This window comes from Enhydra lutris, unplaced genomic scaffold, assembly GCF_002288905.1.
Source record: "Enhydra lutris kenyoni isolate GAN:26980312 unplaced genomic scaffold, ASM228890v2 scaffoldscaffold19, whole genome shotgun sequence".
In the NCBI taxonomy this organism is placed as follows: Eukaryota; Metazoa; Chordata; class Mammalia; order Carnivora; family Mustelidae; genus Enhydra; species Enhydra lutris.
Genome location: NW_019154103.1, coordinates 18,463,389 through 18,484,709, shown reverse-complemented (window position 1 = coordinate 18,484,709; position 21,321 = coordinate 18,463,389). Strand labels below are relative to the sequence as shown.

The 21,321-nt window shown below is 36.1% G+C and overlaps 1 protein-coding gene across 2 annotated transcripts in view; it reads left to right on the top strand.

Moving 5' to 3' along the window:
- Positions 1–21,321, top strand: part of LOC111148361 (family with sequence similarity 172 member A) — a 419,289-nt gene that overhangs the window by 39,391 nt on the left and 358,577 nt on the right. For both annotated transcript variants that reach the window (XM_022504858.1, XM_022504857.1), the window contains 2 exons: positions 7,958–8,059; positions 12,484–12,584. In XM_022504858.1, the coding sequence (XP_022360566.1) occupies positions 7,990–8,059; positions 12,484–12,584 (171 nt within the window). In that variant the 5' untranslated portion in view covers positions 7,958–7,989. The remainder of the gene's footprint in view (positions 1–7,957; positions 8,060–12,483; positions 12,585–21,321) is intronic.

The window sequence follows — 21,321 nt, the reverse complement described above, 5'->3', positions numbered from 1 at the left end:
AAGTGACAGTGCATAGCAAAGTATATTTAGAACAAATTGTCAAACTGAATTAAACTTTATCTTTAGAGAAGTCTACTTATCAGTTTTAACTTTTATGGATTATGCTTTTAGTGCCATGTCTGTGCATCCTTTGCCTAACCCTGGTTTGTGAAGATTTTCTCCTGTGTTTTCTTCTAAAAGTTTTATAATTTTAGATTTTACATCATGATACATTTTGAGTTAATTTTTATAGAAGGTAGGAGATCTAAGTCAAGGTGGGTGTTTGGTTGGTTGGTTGGTTTTGGGGGGCCTGTTAATGTCTATTTGCACCAGCACCATTTGTGAAAAGGACTGTCTTTCCAACATGGAATTATTTCTTCCATCTTTGTAAAAAATGAATTGGTTGTATTTGGGTGTTTGGGTGGCCTTATTTTGGGTTCTTTCTTTTGCTCCATGGATCTGTGTCTATATCTTCATTAATAATCACACTCAATTGATTACTAGTATATCTTAAACATGAGTAGAATGATTCTTCCCATTTTATTCCTTTTCAAAATTGTTTAGCTATTAGCTATTCTAGGTTGTTTGCTCTTCCATATAAATTTTAGAGTAAAATTATATCTGCAAAAAAATTAACTGAGATTTTGATAAGAATTATATTTAAACCTATAGATGAATATGGTGACAATTGACATCTTTATTGCATCTTTCAGTCCATGACCTGTTATGTCTCTCATTTATTTAAATCTTCAATGTCCTTCATGAGCATTTTGTAATTTTAAACATGTAAGTTGTAAACATTTGTTCTTAGATTTATACCTAAGATTTAATTATTTTTTTAATTTTTTTTAATGATTTTATTTATTTATTTGAGAGAGAGAGAGCATGAGAGGAGAGAGGTCAGTGGGAGAAGCAGACTCCCTGCCGAGCAGGGAGTCTGATGTGGGACTCGATCCCAGGACTCCAGGATCATGACCTGAGCCGAAGGCAGTCGCTTAACCAACTGAGCCACCCAGGCGCCCCCTAAGATTTAATTATTTAGAGTGATTGTAAACAGTGTTGTGTTCTTAATTTCAGTTGCCACATATTAACTGATAATTTATGGAAATATAATCAAGTTTTACGTGTTTCCTACGTGTTTTTACGAGTTTCCTAAAGTCATTTAATAGTTCAAGGAATTTTGGGGGTAGATTCCTTGATATTTTCTGTGTAAACCATCATGTCATTTGCACATTGGACAGTATGCCTTTTATTCCCTTTCTTGCCTTTTTTGTACTTACTAGGATTCCTAATACTCTGTTGAATGAGAATAGTGAGAAAATGGACATTCTTTCCTTGTTCACTAGGGGTGATAGTGAATGGTGATACTCCCATTTTATCCCTTTATTTTTAGACCTGTAAATTATGGCTATGGTAAAAATAGCACCATATATTGGACACTGATTCTGAGTATGTACAGCCTTCTGAAGAATCTTGCTCAGCCCAGCAAGGTTCTATCACCTTGCTGGCACCGTAATCTTCAAAAGGCCATTTCACCATTCTCTCAAACTAGCTGTTTCAGGATAGTGGGGAAAATGGTAAGACCATTGAATTTCATGAGCATTGGACCATTGCTGCAGTTCTTTTGCTGTGAAGTAAGTTCCTTGATCAGAAGCAATGCTATGTGGAACACCATGATGGTAGATAAGGCATTCTGTAACTCCACGAGCAGTAGATACAGTAGAAGTATTACATGTGGGAAAGACAAATAGTATTCAGAGAAAGTGTCTATTCCAGTAAGAACAAAAGGTTGCTTCTTTCCTGATGGAAGTGGTCTGATGTAATCCACTGTGACCAGGTAGCTGACTGATTACTTACAGGAACGATGCCGTATTGGTGACTAAGTGGTGTCCTTTCCTGCTGGCAGATTGGACAATCAGTAATGGCTGTGGCCAGGTTGGCTTTGGTGAGTGTAAGTTCATACTGATAAGCCCATGCATAACAACCATCTCTGCCACCATGACCACTTTGTTCATGAGCCCATTGGGCAATGACAGGGGTGGCTGGGGAGAGAGGCTGACTGGTCTCCACAGGAGTCATCTTATCCACTTGATTATTAATATCTTACTCTTTTGAGGTCACCTTTTGGTGAGCGTTAATTTGGGACACAGATATCTTTCACTTCTTTTTCCTTTTCAGAGGGGACTTACTCACATAACTCTTTCCCAGATTTTCTTGGTACCAGTTTTTTAATCCAGTTCCTTCCAGGTCCATGACCTTCCATTGTTCCATACCCTTAATATTTATTCCCACACATGTTCTCTGGATTTCTATCTGTATAAATTCGAAAAACCAGGTAGTTCTTTTGTTGTGCTTTTGTTGTGTACCTCCTTATGAGTCACACTTTATACCTCACCTTTAGTGGTCTGCTATGACTGGAGTGTAGTTGAAAGTCTAGATGCAAAGAGGGCTTTGGGCTGTGGGTCCTGAAGAGAATCAGCTTATTTATTTATTTATTGAGAGAGAGAGAGAGAGAGAGAGAGAGAGAAAACAAGCAAGGGGGAGGGGAAGAGACAGAGAGAGGGAGAAGACTGCCCTCTGAGCAGGGAGCTCATGTGAGACTTGATCACAGGACCTGATATCATGACCTGAGCTGAATGAAATTAGACGCTTAACCCACCTAGCCACCCAGGTGCCCCAAGAATCAGCTTTGTCTTGCCTGGCAACAGCCTCAGGGGAGGGCGAGACAGCTTCCTTAAACAAAGGTTTAATTTTCCCAGACTAAGGTAGAGAGACTGCTTCTACTGAGGGTGGGAAAGCTTCCTTTGACAAAGAATGGTCAGAATTTAGAGAGTCATTGTCCTTAACTGCATTCCATTCCAATTTGCAGGACCCCATTCTTTCCCAGTCACTGTCCTCTCTTTAACAGTGGACACCTGTGAGGCTGGTAGTTCTGCTTGTATTATAATTCAGCTGGTTGCAGTATGAGCTTCTGTGTTTGATTTTTAACAATCTCAGCCATTCAGCTACAGGAGATCAGAGTTACCTTCAGGACACACTTAGAAAATTAGAGGTTGTTTATGATGTGCTTGAGCTGAGAATTTGAATTCTGAATTTGTCTATTTTTTCCACTTCGTTGTCCAGTGACCTTCGGAGCAACCAACCAATTTCATTATGTTAGTTTTCCAAAAGTGTTTGAAAGTATCATATACATATTCATCCAGATTCAAATGTCAATCTCATCCCGAAACACCTTCGCAGGCACACTCAGAGGAAAGTTTAACCAAGTATCTGGGCACGGCATGGCTTAGTTAAGTTGACACATAAAATTAACCATCACACCATTCCTCTGTCTTTGCACACTTGAGTTGTTTCTTGGCTATTGTGAATAATGCTGCTATGAACATGAGTGTACAAATAATCTGTTTAAGCCTCTGTTTTCATTTCTTTGGGTATCAAGTGGTATTTTTATCCAAGTATTGCATATGCTTAGTTGAAGTTTAGAATTCTAGTTGCTGAGTCACTTTAATTACCAGAGGCATGTTTTAGAAAAAACACTTGTGTTACATCTGATGCATATTTAAATTATATGGATTCAGTCGTACTGTATTTTATAGGTGAATGAAGGTATTTTTAATGGAAATGTTTTATTATACTTGATTTTTGCCTAATCCACTGCCTTTGAAACTCAGTCTCTATGTAAAATGCAACTTATAGTATTGCTTTCTTTTTAAAAAGCAGAAAAAGTAATTTCTGACATTTTCTTTTTGCATGTCTTCTCAGTACTAATGAAATAAAATATCTATATCTGGTTCCTTTGTTAATAGAAGAGAAGTTTAAGGAATGCCTATTTATTTAGTTTTCATTTTGTCCTTCATAGGAACATTTCAAGCAAGGCAAAAGCATATTTCTATATTCCTAACTTTATTCTTTATAAGGTAAGGAAGAGCGGGGTTAGAATATTGTAGGGTTGATATGGCACATAGAGTAAGTATGGTGATTTTGAAAGAGCATTGAGTCAGGTATTGGAAACTACATCTATTCCATTAATCCCACTGTACTATTAAGGTATAATTTTGGACAAGCCATTTTTCCTCTCTGAGCTCATTTTCTCATCTGAAAGACGGTGAAGGTGATAATACATGCTACTGTTCTATAGGGTTGTGACGATCAAGTGAGATAAAGTATGTGAAAACCTTAAATTGGTATGTAGATGTTAGGTGGCATTTTATGATCTGAACTGATAGACAAAGCGGCTGTTATACATAATATATCTGCTTAAAAATTAGATGGTTGCTCTGTATCTGATTAAAAGGTTTCTAAGTTTGAACTGTAAATGACTATAGTGAAGGAACCTCAGCTCATTGGAAAGAGAATTTTCGAGCCACTCCAAGCCATTTTTGCTATTAAAAAATCTTCTGTTTTGCTCTGTTTTGCACAGAAGTACATGGTGTTCAGATATTCACTAATGAATTAGAAATTTGTCGGCCTGTATCCCTTTGTTAGCCCAGTATGCATATTATGTGACATTTCCATTTTACCGGAGAATTTGCAAACATTTTTTATTTTTGAATTTTGAAGATGCCGTATTTTTATGTGAGTCGAGTTTTATTTGGTGTGGCAGTTTGAAGAGTACTAAAAAATTATTTTTTTGATGGCTTATCTTTATGTCCTACAGAAAGAGACTAGAGACTGGAGGTAGAAAAACTACTTTTTTCTTTGGCGTATTTTGATGTTCCATACAGATGGATTTGTTGTATTTCTGTAAGACAGAAATAAAGTGTTTCTTCTGAGATAATTCTTTTGTAGGAAAAGGGACTGGTTTACTTTATTATGTATCCTAGGAGCTGGTTTCTCTTCGGGAACTTGAGTTAGAATGCAAAATCTCGAAACCTGAACTTTTTTTTTTTTTTTTAAGATTTTATTTATTTATTTGACAGAGAGAGAAATATCACAAGTAGGCCAGAGAGGCAGGCAGAGAGAGAGGGGGAAGCAGGCTCTCTGCTGAGCAGAGAGCCCAATGTGGGGCTTGATCCCAGGATGCTGAGATCATGACCTGAGCCAAAGGCAGAGGCTTAACCCACTGAGCCACCCAGGTGCCCCAAAACCTAAACTTTTTAAAAAATATCTTTTCTTTGGAACAATAAATTTGAAGTTTATCTTTTTGTTTTTTTGAGTTCTGATATAACTCTGATGACATATAGTGAGAATTTTTGCCTCATGCTATAATAAGAGCCTAAAAGGTCATTAAATACTTGTTGACAGACTGATTCTAGCCTGTGGCAGGGAAAAGATAAGCCTAGAACACGCATTTTGTGGTAACACAAAATAGGGAAATATTTAAAAAACAAAAAATAAGAGCATGTCAAACAGTTATAGGAGCCAGCTGGAAGAGCTTAGAGCCATGGCCATTGCTGGAACAATTTGAGCAACAAAATAAATGATGTAATATTTATTATAACCCAAATTATATAATAAATATCCCTGATTCTGTACTGATACAAGATTGAATAAATGTGTAAATGGAGGAAGAGAGACAAAAATTCATACAGAAGAATTACAAATAATGTATGTAGGTATTCTTTGTTCCACAAGGCAGAGCACAGTTCTACTTTTCTTCCTTGAATGTGGGCTAGCCTTACTCACTTCCAAGGAATAGATTATAGAAAGGGAAAAAATAGGGATCATAGTTGAGAAGTCTGGCAGACACTGCCTTAGCCAGCTGATGGAGATTAACATCCCCAGGGATATACCATGGATATCATATTCCCTTTGATATGATGTGATAAGCGGGGCAGTTTACCTCTGTGGTATTCTTCTAAAAACCTGTAACCCTGGTCTAATCACAAAATGAAAAAAAAAAAAAAATCAGATACACCTAATTTGAAGGTCATTCTGCAAAATACCTAACCAATATTCCCCAAAACAGTCATGATCATAGAAAAGAGACAAAGAGTGGAATCTGTCACAGGCCAGAGGAGACTGATAGACATGACAACTGTATGTGGGGTGATGTTCTGGATGAGATCCTGGAATGGAAAATGGACCTTAATGGGAAAACAGATGAATAATTTCTGGACTTAGTTAATAGGGACGTACAGATGTTGATTTCTTCACTTTCACAAATGTACCCTGGTAATGTGGGATGTTTTATTTTTATTTTGTTTAATTTTTTTAAATTATTTTTTTATTGTGTTATGTTAGTCACCATATAGTATATCATTAGTATTTGATAGAGTGTTCCATAATTCATTGTTTGCTCATAACACCCAGTGCTCCATGGAATCTGTGCCCTTCTTAATACCCATAAGCAGGTTCATCCATCCCTCCACCTCCCTCCCTTCTGAAATCCTCGGTTTGTTTCCTGGAGTCCACAGTCTATCATGGTTCGTCTCCCACTCTGATTTCTCCCTCTTTGTTTTTCCCTTCTCCTAATGTCCTCCCACACTATTCCTTATGTTCCCCAAGTAAGTGAAACCATATGATGATTGACTTTCTCTCCACTTGACTTATTTCACTCAACATACTCTCCTCCAGTCCCATCCATGTTGATGCAAAAGTTGGGTATTCATCCTTTTTGATGGCTGAGTAATACTCCATTATGTATATGGACCCCCATCTTCTTTATCCATTCATCCATGGAAGGGCATCTTGGCTTTTTCCACATTTTGGCTATTGTGGACATTGCTGCTATGAACATTGGGGTGCATATAGCCCTTCTTTTCACTACATCTGTATCTTTGGGGTAAATACCCAGTAGTGCAATTGCCAGGTCATAGGGTAGCTCTATTTTTAATTTTTTGAGGAACCGCCACACTGTTTTCCAAAGTGGCTGTACCAGTTTGCATTCCCACCAACAATGTATGAGGGTTCCCTTTTCTCCACAACTTCTCCAACATTTGTTGTTTCTTGCCCTGTTAATTCTGGCCATTCTGACTGGTGAAGGTGATATCTCAATGTGGTTTTGATTTGAATTTCCCTAATGGCTAATGATGATGAACACTTTTTCATGTGTCTATTAGCCATTTGTATGTCTTCTTTGGAGAAGTGTCTGCTCATGTCTTCCACCCATTTCCTGACTTGATATCTGTTTTTTAGGTGTTAACAATAGGGGAAACTGGATAGAGGACATAAATGTACTATCTGTATTTTCTTTCAACATTTCTATAACTCCAGAATTATTTCAAAATACTTTGTTTATTTAAAATATTTAAATTTAATATTTATTTAAAAATTTATTTATTTATTTTTAAAAATTTATTTATTTAAAAATCTTTGTTGAGAGTATTTTTATGGTATGGAAATCAAATGGTGTGAAGAATAAAAACTGCTTTGTATTAACCACATTTTCTCCATAATGTGCTATATTACCCCATTTAAATTTGTAAGTTTCCTTATTCATAAATGGTAGTTTCATCTTTATATAAGATTTAGTGACTATTTAAATGACCTGAAACTTTTGAAACTATAGATGGAGGTTAGTGAGATACAAATTAATAGCTGAATATTTTGAGGAAAAGAAGTTAATAATTTACTACAGTGGTACATAGGATCTAAAATTGTGATTGTTTTGGGAATTGATATTTTGAAAGTGCTTTTGATATTGTCATGATATAGCACTTGGGGAACTTAAAATTTTAAAAATATTATCAATAAGGCAACTCATATAAAGTAATCTAGTAGAACAAAAGGATACTTAAAGGGCGCCTGGGTGGCTCAGTGGGTTAAGTCGCTGCCTTCGGCTCGGGTCGTGATCTCAGGGTCCTGGGATCGAGTCCCACATCGGGCTCTCTGCTCAGCGGGGAGCCTGCTTCCCTCTCTCTCTCTCTCTGCCTGCCTCTCCGTCTATCTCTCTATGTCAAATAAATAAATAAAATCTTTATTACAAAAAAAAAAGATACTTAAAATAATCAAAAATACAATCTCTATTATTAACTTTGTTATTAAAATATAACTTATTAAGAAAATGAATGTTAATTCATTTCATATTCTTTTCTAGATTTATTATCTAGGATTGATTTGGATGAACTAATGAAAAAAGATGAACCACCTCTTGATTTTCCTGATACCCTGGAAGGATTTGAATATGCTTTTAATGAAAGTAAGTGTTTGCTACATACAAGATTTATTTATCATGCTAATAGAATCATAGGACAGATATTATTCACTATTTTTATTTGCCAGTTAGAATGTTTTATGTATTTCATTTAAGAAATAATGACTTACCCCTTCATGGTGAAATTTTTCACTCAAGGAAAAGAACCAAATTGTAATTTTCTGTAATTGTCAAATCACTTAAACCAATGGACATGAATTTGATGTGACTTAACGTATTTCAGCCCAGAGCTTTCAACTCTCAGGCATCCAATTGGAACTCCAATTATATTATGTAGAAAGATACTACTTTTTCACGTATTTAAAAGGAAATGGCTAGCCGTTATCATCTATGATGATATTTTAAAGCCTAATACTCAGTTTTCCATGATTTTTTTCAGGCAACATACTTATTTTAAAATTTATTTTATTTTTTTTAAGATTATTTATTTGAGAGAGAGTGAGAGTAAGAATGAGAGATAGAGAGACAGAGAGGGAGAAGCAGACTCTCTGCTGAGCAGAGAGCCTGGTACGGGGCTCCATCCCAGAACCCCGAGATCATGATCTGAGCCAAAGGCTGATGTTTAACTGAATGAGCCACCCAGGCAACCTGCCTATTTTAAAATTTATTAATTAAATTCTGAACAAGAAAGACTTTCCACTTGGGGTTTGGAAGAACATACCATAAGTTACAAGGATGTTTCTAGAACAAAGAATTATGATTGATTGAATTAATAACATACTATTAAACATTTGAAGAGTACTAGTGTTATAGGCTTGGTAGAGTTTAAGTTGTAGCTTTCTGTTTGTTGATCCACATCAACTAAATTGGTGATTTGTTACCATTATGGTAGTGGATATCCCTTAATAATAACACTTACATGTGTTAAGATTTATAGTGACAGTCTTTGTGTACTAGAAGATTAATTGATTTTAAGCATGATATTGGAAACTTTGATCTCTTATCTGATGTTAATTTTCATGCTTTTAATAAAGGATATCTTAATGCCAAGATATATATGAGTAGTAATTGTTTGTTTTACCAACCTAGCTAGCCAGGTGCTCCAGAAGTAATAAACTTTTATCTTTCCCTTTCTTATCAGATACATACAGACATCTTTTCACTCACTTCTACACCCTTGAATGTACATACCTTACATTCACACTTATGTGATACCTATACCTTTGCATACACATACGCCTTTTCATGTATGTATGCCTCAAATGTGCGTGCATCCTTGCACACGCCTACCATTTATTTTATAAGTATCTTGGACATTGTCTTGCATAAACACAGACTAACAGTATTAAGGAGAAATGCTTGAATTCTAAGGAGAGAATGTCACTTTTAAGGATCCGTTTTTAGCTTGATACGGTTCACCTTTGAATTTGGGTTAATGGTGAATATTTTTTCAAAGAGGTGAGGATTTGGAGATAGGAAACTAGGTCTCAATACTAAACCCCTAAAAAGGCAATTCTAACTTAGTGTCTTTCGGGACTTCTTTTTTAACTTTATGATAACAAGAACTCTTACAAAAGGTTTGAAATTAAACTTTCATTACCTGATTGAAGAAATTTCTAATTTTTCCTAAATGATTTTAAAGTAGTTAGTTGGATAAAAGAAGAATTTGGATACAAATTTTATTCTAAGCCGGACAATTTGTAACAAAGGGGAAGAGATTGTTTTTATCTCCATCGGATTTATACCTTATTCTTTAAAATCACTGTGCCTTTTTTTTTAAGATTTTATTTAATTATTTGACAAAGAGAGATCACAAATAGGCAGAGAGGCAGGTAGAGAGAGAGAGAGAGAGAGAGAGAGAGGAGGAAGCAGACTCCCTGCTGAGCAGAGAGCCTGATGCAGGATTTGATCCAAGGACCCTGAGATGATGACCTGAGCCCAAGGCAGAGGCTTAACCCACTGAGCCACCCAGGCACCCCTTCTGTGCCTTTTCAAATACATCTTGTGTTTCCCATTGCTGTAATCGTATAAGGCCCAGCTCAAATGTCCTTGCTGATGAAGAAGTTGAAGGCTTTTCCCCTTTTACCCTCACCTATACTCCCTCTGCTCTGGTGCAGTATTATGAGAGAGCACACTTTTAGATCACTAGAAAAAGTAATTGAACTTGTGGCAGACCATTTGAGTTTGAATATCGTCTTCTATAGTACCTGACATTTATTGAACTCTTAATACATGCCAGGAAGTATTCTAAATACTTTGAACTTATTAATTCATTTAGGCAAGTGATAGCCTCTTTGAGGTCCTGGACTCCATAACAAATCTGATAAACTATATGGATACATTTCCCAGAATAGCACACATTTTAGGTATACATGTGAAACTTTATAGCTGATTTTAGGGGACCCTAAGCTAAAATGGCCTAAATTAGACCTTTGACAGTCACTGGAGTGATTGTCCAAACCTTTGAGAAATGCCATATTTACAAATAATAATATAACCTAAGTGATCCAGATATTTTTTCTGGATAAGAGTGCTCACTTTCTTTGCCTCTTAACCTTTTCACTTTTAACAGTAGTGGTAATAGGTGGCTATTTTAATAGGTCCCATTTTCCTAAAGAACCCAAAAAAGAGTGTTCTATGTAGTGATCCAACACAGTGTCTCATGTTGAGAGTATTAAAAACTTTACAAATAAGGATTAGCCCTTGTTTTGCATATTTAAAAAGACAGTTTTATATGTGGTGAAATTGATTCATAAAAATAGTGAAGTAGTTTTACTTGAAGTAGTATTTTTCCAGGGTTCAGTTTTAGTGCCATACATTCCTTTCAACTTTCTGTCCACTCCTGCCCTCATTGAATAAAAATCAAATACTAAGTTCCACTCTGCATGTCATGTCCCTCTTTGGTCTCTAAACCCTTTCTTGTGCCTCACTGCTCTTAGCGTAAAGTCCAGATCCAGTAGTTGGAATCTTCCGCTTTTTGATCCCAACATGTTCACCAGTGTTCTGCAGTTTGGCTCAGTACTTCGTTTTGTTTCTGTTAAAATGGATTGTTCACTATTACTTGAACGTTCTGTCCATTTTTCACATTTTTGTCTAAATTGCTAGGTAGAGGCAGGGGAGAATAGGTTAAAGTAATTGGCCTGTGGTCTCTCTCCTGATCACCAGCAGCACACTTCTGGGACAGAAAGAACACAGGTGGCCTGGTATTTTCTCCTTAAAAACATACTGATAATGTAATCTTTTAGTGAATATAGACCAATGTTTGCTATGAGCAGAGTGTTTATCTATAGAATACTTTGAGCGGGTGACTGGTTTCGGTTTGCTTATGGTAAACAAGCATAATCTGTGGATATTTGAAGTATATTCTCTGAAGGATATCACAGAAGCAGTACCACTCTCTGACACATAAAACTGAAGTATTTTGTAACCAAATGCTCACCAATATATGAGGTAACCTTTTCGCCTCACATTGAGACTTCACCTGTTCTGGACCAAAGAGTGCTGCCAGTGAGAGCGAAGGACCTGGGAGGAAATGCCTGGGCTGTCCCAGACCTCTTCTTCTTTTCTTTTCCTGTGCCTCTTGATTGCTTATTGCCTTGTTATTATTAGCAAAGTTATTATCAGTAAAATCTCTGAATTGAATGTGTCTGACTTGACAGTCCAAATTGATCTTGGCTCACTGCTTTTCTCCCTGCTTTTCTCCAGTGTTCATTTGAAATCTTAACCGTACTTTAGGCCTAGTTGAGAAATCTCCCTGGAACCTCTGAAACTATTCTAACCTGTAAGGGTCTTCCTCTTCCATTTTTCCAAACTCATTTTGGTCTTTATTATCTACATGAGTTGCCTGTGGCAGTTTTTAGATTGTTGACTTAACTTCATTCTTGTTTACCTTCCTAAAAAGTTGCTTAACTTTTGGATATTTATGCTTTTTTTTTTTTAAGATTTTATTTATTTATTTGACAGAGAGAGATCATAAGTAGATAGAGAGGCAGGCAGAGACAGAGAGAGAGAGAGAGGGAAGCAGGCTCCCTGTCAAGCAGAGAGCCCGATGTGGGGCTCGATCCCAGGACCCCGAGATCATGACCCGAGCTGAAGGCAGCGGCTTAACCCACTGAGCCACCCAGGCGCCCCATGGATATTTATGCTTTTACTCCTCCTCTAACCTCTAAGCTTAGACCCTGAGACCTTGTTCACAGCTGTAGCTAGCCATGATCCTTATATATTATAGGCCCTCAAGTGTTAATTTGCTTTAGAGAAATGAAAGTCAAAAGGCACAGCATTTGAGTAGTTGAGGGCATTCTTTTATAGTACTTAGATGTTTGCATCATGTTGATATTTGAAGGAAAAATGCAAAGAAAAAAATGAAACTTCTGAGAAAGTTATTTTAAATTTTTATCAGATGTTATTTATTTTTCATATTATTATAAATATACTCTGAATCATAGCAATACTGTTTGTTTATCTTCTAGAGGGACAGTTAAGACACATAAAAACTGGGGAACCGTTTGTTTTTAACTACCAAGAAGATTTGCACAGATGGAACCAGAAAAGATATGAAGCTCTAGGAGAGGTATGGTCATATATTAAACTTCACACTCTTTTTTTTTTTTTTTCTTCCAGTTTTGAAGAATCAGAATAAAGGTTTTGAAGCTAAGGCAGCCCATGAAGTCTTTTGTTTAAAAAAAAAAAAGTGATTTTAAAAATTGTTGTTTTTTTTGTTTATTTCAATGGTTATGTTTGAAACATATTCTCAAAGTTTATGTTTTTATGTAAACCTGTCCTTCCCATTACCTTAATATTTTGTAGTGAGTCATTACATCAGAAGACAAATTCATGACAAATTTTATCTTTTAAATGTTTTAAAGAGGTTGAATCCTCTGCTATGCCAGGAGGAATAAGTGTTCTTTTAAGTGGTTATCTTAAAAAAAAAAAAAGAGTTACTTATGTTAATTATATGAAGTGATGAGTATGTTAATTGTATTAATCTTGTTTATCATTATGCAATGTGTATATATATCAAATCATCACAGTTACTCCTCAATAAAGGTAAAAAAAATTCTTACCTATGTGAAGAAAATTGGTATTTGCTTGGCTAATAAAGTGTGTCTAACCTGTTTACCTTTGACTTGATGAAGGATTAGGTCTTGTGAGCATTTAGTTTCCTCACATGGTACCATTGTGAGGAACCCTTGAAAATGGCATTTGTCATTAAGGTGAATGTTCTGTTAAAGCCAAAAGTTTTACTCATCCTATGTCATGTTAAATAATTTTAATAAAATGCACATGGAGGGGCGCCTGGGTGGCTCAGTGGGTTAAAGCCTCTGCCTTTGGCTCAGGTCGTGATCCCAGGGTCTTGGATCGAGCCCCGCCTCAGGCTCTCTGCTTGGCAGGGAGCCTGCTTCCCTTCCTCTCTCTCTGCCTGCCTCTCTGCCTGCTTGTGATCTCTGTCTGTCAAATTAATAAACAAAATCCTAAAAAAAAAATAATAATAAAATGCACATGGACACATTTGTTTAGTGTGATAATACATACTACTTTAGTTCTTTAAGGAAAAGCTAAAGTTCCTATATTACTGTTTTGATTCTTTAAAAACTAGTCAGAATGAATTACTTGGTTAAACAGCAGCATGAAGAATATATGAAACTTATTTATCTTTTCTGGAAGACAGTTCTCCATGAATTACATTTCCACATGTGTCTGAGCAAAGGCGTTGACAGCTTTTGCTGTGGACTATCTTTTCAAGGGTGTTTGTGTAGGAAACAGCTTGGAAGACAGAGCTTGTGTCTTCCTCCAAGGGAGAGAACAGATTTGTTTGCTCTTCAGGAAAATGCTCTTCCCGTCCACCACTAGTGGCAAAGAATGGGCAGGTTTGCTAATAACCCCCTTACAAGATTGAGCTTCATAAATTTTGAGGTTCCTTAGCTATGATGCAGTCCCACTGTGTGCTTAGCCTCTATCTTTAGCCTGTCCATATTGCCTCTTTAGGACTTGAAGGACAAAAGAAAGAGATGAAAATAAGCTTATGCTGCTTGCCGAATACCTTGAGTAATAAAGTCTTTTGTCTCTGACATAGAAATCTAGTGTCTTTTGGCAATATCCATGAAATTGTAGCAGGCTAACTTGTTAGCTGGCAAAGAGAATAAAATCTTAGGCCCTTCAGAGTTCTTGACATTTTTCGCTAGCATTTGTAACTTAAGTTTAATTAATGCCCTGAATAATTTCTTCTGCACATGAGATATTTCCCCATTCCCCATTAGTGAATTACTTATATGCCGCAGGCTAGTAGTATGTTGATTCTAGGAATATCCGTAGTATATGACCTTACAGAAGAACTGGGGATGTTTGTTTTGTTTTGTTTTTAAAGGGGGCTTACAGTTTACTCCTTTCCATGAGCCATGCATATTTGTTCACTTGGACAGGTGCTGTTCTCTAAACAAACTTTGTCCTTTTTGTCATCTGCATCTTTTTCACCCTTAACCTGTATCCCCTAGCATTATCTCTGTCAGAATTTAGCAACTGTATCTTATTAGATTGTCCATGTACAAGTAATTCCTGTCTCCTAGATCTCCTATCTTATATTCTTTGGACATATGGATTGTCACAGGATTGATTTTTGGTGGATCTTACTCTATGATAAAGTATTATGAAGTTTCACTTTAATGATTATATATAGATAGAGATAAAATATTCTGCATTATCTAGATTTCCCACCTCCTGTGCCTGCATTCGCATTTGTGTTCGTGATCAAGCTGGCCCCAAATGATCACCCCAAATCACAGGATTTATTCTGTAATGCAGTGTGTCTCAAAATAGATCAGTAGACCCCTGAGCTTCAAGTACCAATCCCATTTACTTCCCAATATATTTATCAAAAGTATATAACCTTCTAACATAAAACTGTCACAACAAAAGATCCAAAGATTAGAGAAGGGAAGTCTGGTTGTTAGTATTTGGTTCCCTACCATCTTGCTTCTCATGTCTTGTTTGAAATACTTGTGTTTTTATTTTTTATTTCTCTGAATTCGGGTACACCATGAAATACTTATTTTTATTACCAATCTCACTGCTGAAGGTTGACTATTAATTTAATTTCATTTCCTACATTTTAGGTTTGAGATGTATGAATTCTAGTTACATATGCATAATGACACAATTTTCACTATTGTAAATTTGTTTGGTGTTATTTATGGTAGGATTTAATAATGCATAGGTGGACCTATCTTTTTGTCCATCTTCCTTTCTTTTTCTGAGCTGTGTCTTCCAATTAGTTTAACCACCTTACTGTCCTTCATTCATACCTTATACTTTTATCTCGTACCGTTTTCTGTCTTTGAAATGCCCTTGCTCCCTTGTTCATGATACCCCTACCTCTACCTGCCTTCAGGTTTTGGCTTTCATATCTTCTAGGAAGCCTTCTCTCATCTCCTCTACCACTCTTTTTTTTTCTTTTTCTCAATTTCTTTTCTTCTCATTCTCTTTTTCCGCCTATCTTGCCTTCTTTTGAGAATGATTTAAGGTGGGCGCCTGGGTGGCTCAATCGGTTAAGCGGCTGCCTTTGGCTCAGGTCCTGATCCTGGGGTCCTGGGATCACATCCCACATCGGGCTCCGTGCTCAGTGGAGAGCCTGCTTCTCCCTCTCCCTCTGCCTGCCACTCTGCCTACTTTGCTCTCTATCTCTCTATCAAATAAATAAATAAAATCTTAAAAAAAAAAAAAAGAACAATTTAAGGTGACCTTAAATATGAATATTCCACTTAGCAAGATTAAAAATTAAGTAAAAATAATAAAATAGAATTTAAACAATGTTAGTAAACTAACAGCATGAGTTTGTTTTCTTTCTCTTTAAGATACTTTACACTGTATTACAATTTTTTTTATTTTTTATTTTTTTAAGATTTTATTTTATTTATTTGACAGACAGAGATCACAAGTAGGCAGAGAGGCAGGCAGAGAGGGGGAAGCAGGCTCTCTACTGAGCAGAGAGCCCGATGCGGGGCTCGATCCCAGGACCCTGAGATTATGACCTGAGCTGAAGGCAGAGGCTTAACCTACTGAACCACCCAGGCACCCCTACAATATTTTTTAATGCATATCTTTTGGCAATTTGGGGAAATTTTCTGTATTCTTATGGTACTTGTTGAGTAGTAAATGAGTGTTATACAAATATATAAACTATAAATTCTAGACCTATGTATTTTAGGAAATTTCTTAATTTTAGGAATTTGAACATGAAGATAATGTTTACTTATTGAAAGGAAAATGATATGCTAATGATGATTTTCCCATTTGTAGAACTAAACAATTTTCAATTACTTTACTCTAATTCCCATTTAATTTCTAAGAGTTTCAGACAATTATGGCTTTGCTGATAAAAATTATTTGATTAAAAGTCATCTGTATTTATGGCATGTTTTGTTGGAAAATTTTTATTCTTCATGGTCAAACTCTAGACTGAATCTGCTGTAATTCAGAAAATAGAAGTTCTTCTATAACTGCCTAAATTTCCTAGAAAACAAATAAAGTTTTGCATTTATATTTTGGAAGTAATTTAGTACTTCGTGTTACCAGTGATGTCACTGGTTGCAGTAAGTGAGAGCCTGTAGAAAGCATTTCACCACGTCCTGGACACAGAAGCACTGAAAAACCTCCTTTCTCCTCATTGATGGGTAGGGTGGAATTCAGAAGATATTACAAATTTGAGTTTATTGCCTAGGAACCTGCCTTAATAAATAGCTTCTGATGATTGAAGTTTTAAGGAAATAGATTCTGGCTTTAGCCAACAATCTAAACCAAAACCCCTTCTGGGTTTTTTTTTTTTTTCCTTCTTTTAGTATGTTCCTACTAAATATCGACTTTTGTCTTCACTAGAAAACTACTATGTATGTTTCAGAACTGCCGTTTTAGTTTATGTTTATTTCTCTCTTAAGGAGATTATTATAGCAGTCACTTGCAGAAATTGTTTTTAAGACTTGCTCTTGAAATGCTCTGTCATTTCTATGTAAATTAAACTTATTGTGTAAGTAAAATAAACTGAGATGTCAGTTTGTTCTTAGAATGCAGTTCCATAACTACACAAAAAAATACTCTTTGCATTCACGTAGTTACATTTTTATAGTCAAACAAAAGCTTTTGCTAATATGTATTTTTTTTTCTTTACTCTCTACATATAGCTTGATAAAAATATATAGCCTATAAGAGGTTTGGATAGTTTATCTAAATTTAGAAAGATACTGTCAAGGGTTTAAGGAGGTGGGAGAGTGGTGTGAAAGGGTAATTTTCAAAGTAGAATTCTCCAGTATATATACTGGAGTTGAATGCCAGAAAATAGTGTTTCTGGTAAGCTTAATCAGGAAGACTCCAAAGGCTATCATGTTAGGTAATAAGTAGAATTTAGGCTTTGGGCTTCATTTGTAAAAACTAGCATGTAATTTGTGACATTATCCCCAGCTATCTGTTTCAGGTCAATACTGAATTACTATTAAGTGGAGGATTTATAATCCAGCAGAAATTCTAATGAAAGAAAAATTTGATTTTCTTACTAATTTGGGTATTTGCATTTCCTTTAATATTTATCTTAATTACCTCTAAGAATTAATAAATTGTCAATGTGCTTAATAAGAGAATAGCAGTGACTGAACAGTTTTATAAGCGTGGCTCTTTATTCTTGACTAGAATCACACTAAAACAACTAAGAGCTTAATTTTTTTTCACCTGTGAAGCCATCTGGTCTTGCACTTTTGTTTGTTGGGAGTTTTTGATTACTGATTCAGTTTCTTTGCAGATTGTCGATCTGTTCAAATTTTCTGTTTCTTGCTGTTTCAGTGTTGGTGATTAATGTTTCTAGGAATTTACCTGTTTCTTCTAGGTTGCCCAGTTTGTTGGTGTATAGTTTTTTGTAATATTCTCTTATAATCATTTGTATTTCTCTGCTATTGGTTGTTATTTCTTCTCTCTAATTTGTGATTTTATTTATTTGAGTTCTTTTTCTTTCCTTTTTGCTAAGTCTGGCTAGAGGTTTATCAGTTTTATTGATTTTTTTTCCAAGAACCATCTCCTGGTTTCATTGATGTGTTCTGTTATTTTAGTTTCTATATTATGTGTTTCTGCTCTAATCTTTATTATTTCTTTCCTTCTGCTGGCTTTAGACTTCATTTGTTGTTCTTTTTTTTTTTTTTTTTTTTTTAAGATTTTTTTTTATTTATTTATTTGACAGAGAGAAATCACAAGTAGGCAGAGAGGCAGGCAGAGAGAGAGGAGGAAGCAGGCTCCCTGTTGAGCAGAAAGCCCGATGTGGGGCTTGAACCCAGGACCTGGGATCATGACCTGAGCCGAAGGCAGCGGCTTAACCCACTGAGCCACCCAGGTGCCCCTGTTGTTCTTTTTTTTAGCTCCTTTAGGTGTGATCTTAGGTTGTTTAAGATTTTTCTTACCTTTTTTTTGCTTTAATTTTCCTTCTTTCTTGAGGTAGGCCTGTATTGCTCTAAACTTCCATCATAGAACCACTACTACTGCGTCAAAGAGATTTTGTATCTGGGTTTTTATTTTCCTCCATGTAATTTTTTTCTTTTCATTTTTTTATTAATTATTTTTATTAACATATAATGCATTATTTGCCCCAGGGGTACAGGTCTGTGAATTGTCAGGCTTACACACGTGCCCCTTCAGGTCACTACATTTGTATCTTTAGGGTAAATACCCAATAGTGGGATTGCTGGGTTGGAGGGTAGCTCTGTTTTCAACTTTTTGAACCTCCATGCTGTTTTCCAGAGTGGCTTGCACAAGCTTACATTCCCACCAGCAGCGTAGGAGAGTTCCCCTTTCTCCACATCCTCACCAACATCTGTCGTTTCCTGACTTGTTAATTTTAGCCATTCTGACAGGTGTGAGGTGGTATCTCATTGTGCTTTTGATTTGTATTTCCCTGATGCCGAGTGATGTTGAGCACTTTTTCATGTGTCTGTTGGCCATCTGGATGTCTTCTTTGTGGAAATGTGTTTTCATGTCTCTGCCCATTTCTTGACTAGATTATTTGTTCTTTGGGTGTTGAGTTTGATAAGTTCTTTATAGATTTTGAATGCTAGCCTTTTATCTGATATGTCGTTTGTGAATATTTTCTCCCATTCTGTCAATTGTCTTTTGGTTTTGTTGACTGTTTCCCTTGTTGTGCAAAAGCGTTTGATCTTAATGAAGTCCCAGTAGTTCATTTTTGCCCTTGCTTCCCTTGCCTTTGGCAGTGTTTCTAGGAAGAAGTTCCTGCAACTGAGGTCAGAGAGTTGCTGCCTGCATTCTCCTCAAGGATTTTGATGGATTCCTGTTTCACATTGAGGTCTTTCATCCATTTGGAGTCTATTTTTGTGCATGGTGTATGGAAATGGTCCAGTTTCATTCTTCCGCATGTGGATGTCCACAATTTTCCCAACACCATTTGTTGAAGAGACTGTCTTTTTTCCACTGGACGTTCTTTTCTGCTTTGTCAAAGATTAGTTGACCATAAAGTTGAGGGTCTATTTCTGGGCTCTCTATTCTGTTCCATTGATATATGTGTCTGTTTTTGTGCCAGTACCATACTGTCTTCGTGATTACAGCTTTGTAATAGAGCTTGAAGTCTGGAATTCTGATGCCACCAACTTGGGCTTTCTTTTTCAACATTCTTCTGGCTATTCAGGGTCTTTTCTGGTTTTATATAAATTTTAGGATTATTTGTTACAGTTTTTTGAAAAAAAATGATGGTATTTTGATAGGGATTGCATTAAATGTGTAGATTGCTTTAGGTAGCGAAGACATTTTCACAATATTTGTTCTTCCAGTCCATGAGCATGGAACATTTTTCCATTTCTTTGTGTCTTCCTCAATTTCTTTCATGAGTTCTTTATAGTTTTCTGAGTACAGATTCTTAGCCTCTTTGGTTAGGTTTATTCCTAGGTATCTTATGGTTTTTGGGTACCATTGTAAATGGGATCGACTCCTTAATTTCTCTTTCTTCTGTCTTCTTATTGGTGTATAAAAATGCAACTGATTTCTATACATTGATTTTATATCCTGACACTTTACTGAATTCCTGTACTAGTTCTAGCAGTTTTGGAGTGGAGTCTTTTGGGTTTTCTACATAAAGTATCATATCATCTGCAACGAGTGAGAGTTTGACTTCTTCTTCTCCGATTTGGATGACTTTAATTTCTTTTTGTTGTTTGATTGCTGAGGCTAGTAGTTCTGGTACTATGTTGAATAGCAGTGGTGTATTGGGCATCCCTGCCGTGTTCTTGGTCTTAGGGGAAAAGCTCTCAGTTTTTTCCCATTGAGAATGATATTAACTGTGGGTTTTTCATAGATGGCACTGATGATATTGAGGAATGTACCCTCTATCCCTATGCTTTGAAGAATTTTGATCAAGAAGGGATGCTGTACTTTGTCAAATGCTTTTTCAGCATCAATTGAGAGTATCATATGATTCTTGTTTTTTCTTTTATTAATGTATTGTGTTGCATTGATTGATTTGCAGATGTTGACTCAACCTTGCAGCCCAGGAATAAATTACACTTGGTCGTGATGAATAATCCTTTTAATATACTGTTGGATCCTATTGGCTAGTATTTTGGTGAGAATTTTTGCATCTGTGTTCATCATGGATATTGGTCTGTAATTCTCTTTTATGATGGGGTCTTTGTCTGGTTTTGGGATTAAGGTAATGCTGGCCCCATAAAATGAGTTTGGAAGTTTTCCATCCGTTTCTATTTTTTGGAACAGTTTCAGGACAATAGGTATTAATTATTCTTGAAATGTTCGGAAGAATTCCCTTGGGAAGCCGTCTGGCCCTGGGCTCTTGTTTGTTAGGAGATTTTGGATGACTGCTTCAATCACATTACTGGTTATGGGTCTGTTCAGGTTTTCTATTTCTTCCTGGTTCAGTTGTGGTAGTTTATATATCTCTAGGAATACATCCATTTCTTCCAGATTGTCAAATTTGCTGGTGTATAGTTGCTTATAATATGTTCTTATAATTGTATTTCTTTGGTGTTGGTTGTGATCTCTCCTCTTTCATTCATGATTTTACTTATTTGGGTCCTTTCTCTTTTCTTTTTGATAAGTCTGGCCAGGGGTCTATCAATCTTACTAATTCTTTCAAAGAACCAGCTGCTAGTTTTGTTGATTTTTTCTACTATTCTTTTGGTGTTGATTTCATTGATTTCTGCTCTGATCTTTATTATTTCTTTTCTCCTGCTGGGTTTGGGCTTTCTTTGCTCTTCTTTCTCCAGCTCCTTTAGGTGCAGGGTTAGGTTGTATACTTGAGACCTTTCTTGTTTCTTGAA